General features: G+C 42.1%; 1 protein-coding gene across 1 annotated transcript in view; it reads left to right on the top strand.

Annotated features, from left to right (window-relative positions):
• Positions 1 to 3,020: 3,020 nt before the first annotated feature.
• Positions 3,021 to 4,285, top strand: part of SHISA5 (shisa family member 5) — a gene marked incomplete at its 5' end in the record, with an annotated part of 18,782 nt that continues 17,517 nt past the window's right edge. The window contains 2 exons of the mRNA XM_009329275.1: positions 3,021 to 3,189; positions 3,561 to 3,635. Of these exons, the coding sequence (XP_009327550.1) occupies positions 3,021 to 3,189; positions 3,561 to 3,635 (244 nt within the window). The remainder of the gene's footprint in view (positions 3,190 to 3,560; positions 3,636 to 4,285) is intronic.

Raw genomic sequence — 4,285 nt, 5'->3', positions numbered from 1 at the left:
GCTTCTAGCAGAGACCCCTCAGGTCAGCCGCCCAAGCGGCGGTGGGACACGTCCTGCCTGCGCTTGGGGCGAGGGCCCACGGCCGCCCAAAAGTACGCTCCCCGGCCCCAGCGTTGGCCCTCGCCCCGGCGTGGGCAGGAGATACCCACACCAGAACAGCGGTTTTGGTGCGAATTGGGTTCTCTGAGAGAAAAGTTACGCTGAAAGTGAGGTAGGTTTGTGTTGATACTGGTGTGCGTGGTTAGACAGCAGCAATTAGTGCCCCAGTAATGACTGGGTGGACCCACCTAATGAATACTGTCTACTGGTAAACCTAAGGTAAGACTATCGGGGGAGAAACGATGTGCCACAAAGTGGCTGCTGGTCACTCTTGATGCATCCCATTAAAAACCTTCACCTTTTCACCCCTGACAGTAAATTTTAGCCTTTTAGGGCAAGGTAATAGAAATACTTAGGTGTTAAGTGATGATATTGCATAAACAGCACTGTTTATATAAACTCATTTGATAATTTAGTTCATTCGTAACTATCAGATGCTAACATTGATAGTTGGGTTTTTTTCAGCAGCCTTATTTGTAACTATCTTGTTATTGTGCTTAAAGGATGGAGCCTGTGGTCTTCCCCAACTTTGTCATGTGATAAGAAAAAGCAGATGCGATCATAGGACTTATCAGGTGAAGTCTCAGAAAAGGAGAAGTGCTCTTGATGCATCAGTGCATCACTTTATCTGATGGATCAAATTCTGAACAGACGTGCAGGAAAGGTGAATGTGATCTTTAGTGGATATGCAAGAGGACATTTAACTTGGTCGCAGTAGTAAAGGATCACAGTTTGTCTGAGGGCTGAGCTAAAGCATGGCTGAAATGGTCAGAGTTTTATCTGTAAGTACTTTGAAGGGTGAGCACCAGAAAAAGGGTTCTTCAAGCTGGCTCACAATGATGGTGCTACAGCAGTAACTGTATGCAAACTGGCCTTGAGTAAATGGGTTTGGAAGTTAGAAGTTTTCTTACTGGAATGGTTGGGGACTTTCAGTGGGAATAGTTTAGCAGCTCTGCTCTTGAGGTGGAACTCGATCGGTTTGTTAAAGGGTTTTTGTGGTACTGATTGTGTAAAATCATCAGGCTGCTGTTTTGCAGGATAGGATGAACCCCTCAATAGCAGGTATACCAAAACAGGAGATCATTTCTGCCTCCCTCAGCCTTAGTCCTTGCATCGTGGTGGGTTGGGTGTACGCTGGACCTCTTCTGAGGTGATTCAAATCATTAACCCGGCAGAAAGCCAACTGGGGAAAAAAGTCCCACAAGCCCCTAGTTGATCTGCTGATCAGCTGATGAATTGAATCAGTTGAGGAAGAGTCTCATGGGTGCCACAGCTAATGGAAGAAGAGAGGAACAAAGTAGAGGAGCCAAATTCTTCTCTTTAGGTGTGCTCGGCGCTTGTTGGCTCAGCTCAGCCACCTGAGAACTGGCCTAGACCTTTGGTTTCTGTTGTTATTTTATTGTGCTGCAGTAGCGCAATTGTGACATGGAGGGAGTAACTTTGTTGGTTGCCTTGTTTTGTTTGTAATTTCACAAGGTATTTTGGAATCTGTTTAGCTACCTGTCATTTCCTTATTGGTGATACAGGAAAGAGAGAGTTGTCAGGTGACGTTATGTGTCTGCAGAGGAAAAATTTGGTGAACCAGGCATAAGCATGTGTAAACACATTAGCAGAAGTACTGTGGTATTGGTATTGATACCTCTTTGCTTGTGTTTAATGAACCTCCACATTTAAACCCTTGGAACATTCTACTTTTTCTTTTTAATGGTGGCTGAAATATTCAGGTATGTCTTGGTGCCAGAGAGTCAAGAGTGAGTTTTCAAATGGCAAAATCAGTTTAAATACTCCAGGAAATACCCCTTACTTTTCTTCTGAAGGAACATGATTTGTTGTCTTTGTCTCTTCTTGTTTGCTTTCTCTGAACAACTACACCTGAAGTAATTTGAGCTTCTCGGATAGAGTGTGGTTTAGGAGCAAAATATCAGCGTAGGTCTTGTTAATGTGATATGTGATGATGTGATAGGAAGGAAAATGAGGAATAGAAAAAGCTGACTGCAGCATTTATCACTGAAAACTGTAATGATACTCTTGCTAAAGATTCTTCTTGGGAAATGCTTTTTGCTTAAGCTTTGAGAAGTATTTTTATGTGACATTTGGAAGCTTTTAATGTGCCGTTCTTACATTGCAGTCATTCAGGCTTGAAAGGGCAAAGAGAGAGAGAGAAAACAGCCAGTATGTTAAGGAATGGATCAGCCCAATGCAATGCTGAAAAGCATGGGATGCCCCCCAGGAAATCCATCCTAGTACATGAACATCTCCATTTCCATACCATTCTAGCTGCACCGGTTGAGGCTGGCAGTGAGAGCATGCCACTTGACCGATTTTAGTCCTAGGAATCTGTTTTATGACATGTGTTTTATGCCATGGATTAACAGGATTAGGATTTTCCGTGAAGTAAACAAAGCAACAACAAAGCAACAGGTCGAAACAACCAAGTCACATGGAAATTCAAATCTACAGTGAATGCGGTTGTGTTGCGCCTTTTGCATCTTTCCTGCAAATGTCTAGGAAAATTTTAACATTTTCTTCTAACTGATCTTAGGGTTTGTGTGGGTTTTTTAACAGATCTGGCTAGTCATGCTGCTCTTTGAGTCTTTACAGTAATTTGGTAGCTACTAGCAGGTGTGGTGAAGAGAGTATCACCAGACGGAGCATCTCAAAAGTATATTTGCATGCAGTTTAGTCCTTTATGTATGTGTAAACTGTTGGGAAGAGCTACTTAACGAAGATGAGATACTTTGTGTGCAAGGAGTAAGTATTTGCCTTTGCTATACTCTAAAGGAAATAATTGATTTCTAAAACCTAACCAAAATACTTGAAACATATTTAAATGTTAACTTAGGTGAGATGGTCAGTTTGAGAAAGAGACTTTATATGATTATTTCTTTAGTTACTAACTATTGGATTTTAACTTTTTTCAGTTTTGGGTGAGGATTGTCAGGCATATGTTGATCGTCATGGCAAGGCACAACCTGCAAAATCCTGTCCCAACTTCTGCTGTGGAGATTGCATGCATCAATACTGTTGCTCTAATGCGTTCTTAAAATTTGATGAAGAACGACAGTTTAAGTGTAATCTGCTTGATGGAAGGTACGAGGCAAACTAGATGTATACAGCAGGTTATAATTCTATCATCAAATGACAAAAATACACAGTTTAATGGTTAAATACTTACAAAGGGACCTTTCAGCTCTCTATCTGGCTCTATCAGGGATCTACGTTAATGCATGTAACTTACCTGTAAAATGGGAACAATGAGGTGGACAAATTGATGCATGAACTGGTGTGTGTTGTCTTGAGCGTTTTCAAATACTTTCACCCTATTTAATTTTTCTTTGAGGATGACAAAATTAATCTCTTTCTCTTTTTAGTGTACATTACCTTTCATAAGCATTTGGAACTTAGCCAGGTGCTTGAATAAGTTGTAAATTCCATTTTTGAGATGAATTCTCTTACTACAGGACCTCTGACTCAAGTGACGTCAATTACATGCAGTTTTTTTCAGACCCTGATGATTACATTTCTTCTGGCCCCAGGTAAGCCATGCAAAGTCTCGGCTTTTAAAGTTGTAATTATTTAGAGGTTCTTCACTGTGTAATCAATACATGCCAATAGAAAGTGAAAATAGAAGTACTGATTTGTGTGTTAAGAATGTGGAGCACTCAAACTCCGTGTACACATTGGAATATCTGAGGAAGCAGAGGCGTGAGGAAGAGGCTAGATCGTGCCGTTTAGACCGTAAAGATCGCTGTATGTAATAGCCCGTACTCTTATTCCTGAACGGGAGGTTGTCCTCTAAAGCATTGGCACGCTTGCTCTAAACTCTTCGATACTGACAGGTTGAGTCCGTAGTCTCAGCGAGAGAAGCCGCTTTTGTTTGAAGCCTCTCCTTTTGCACTTCGTTTTTATCAATATTTCTTGTTCTGTGTCAATCTGAGGCAAAATAAATTGATTTAAGGCCACGCATTATATTGGTGATTACTAGAGTCCTGCTGTAAAACGTTTCTATTTTGCACAGCGTGGAAGGCTGCGAAGAGAGGCCAAGGGTTAACGCTGAGCGATGAGTGTTTGACACAGCTGCATCAGTTTGAAAAATTAATACTTCCAGGGCCACAGGGAAGGGGCGCTCGAACTCTCCGCCGCGCAGTGACGCCAGAGGCGGAGCGGCAGGCCGGCCGGCGGAGGG

Source organism: Pygoscelis adeliae, unplaced genomic scaffold (genome assembly GCF_000699105.1).
Source record: "Pygoscelis adeliae isolate BGI_AS28 unplaced genomic scaffold, ASM69910v1 Scaffold277, whole genome shotgun sequence".
In the NCBI taxonomy this organism is placed as follows: domain Eukaryota; kingdom Metazoa; phylum Chordata; class Aves; order Sphenisciformes; family Spheniscidae; genus Pygoscelis; species Pygoscelis adeliae.
The sequence above is the reverse complement of the archived record's forward strand: the minus strand, read 5'-3'. Positions and strand labels throughout refer to the sequence as shown.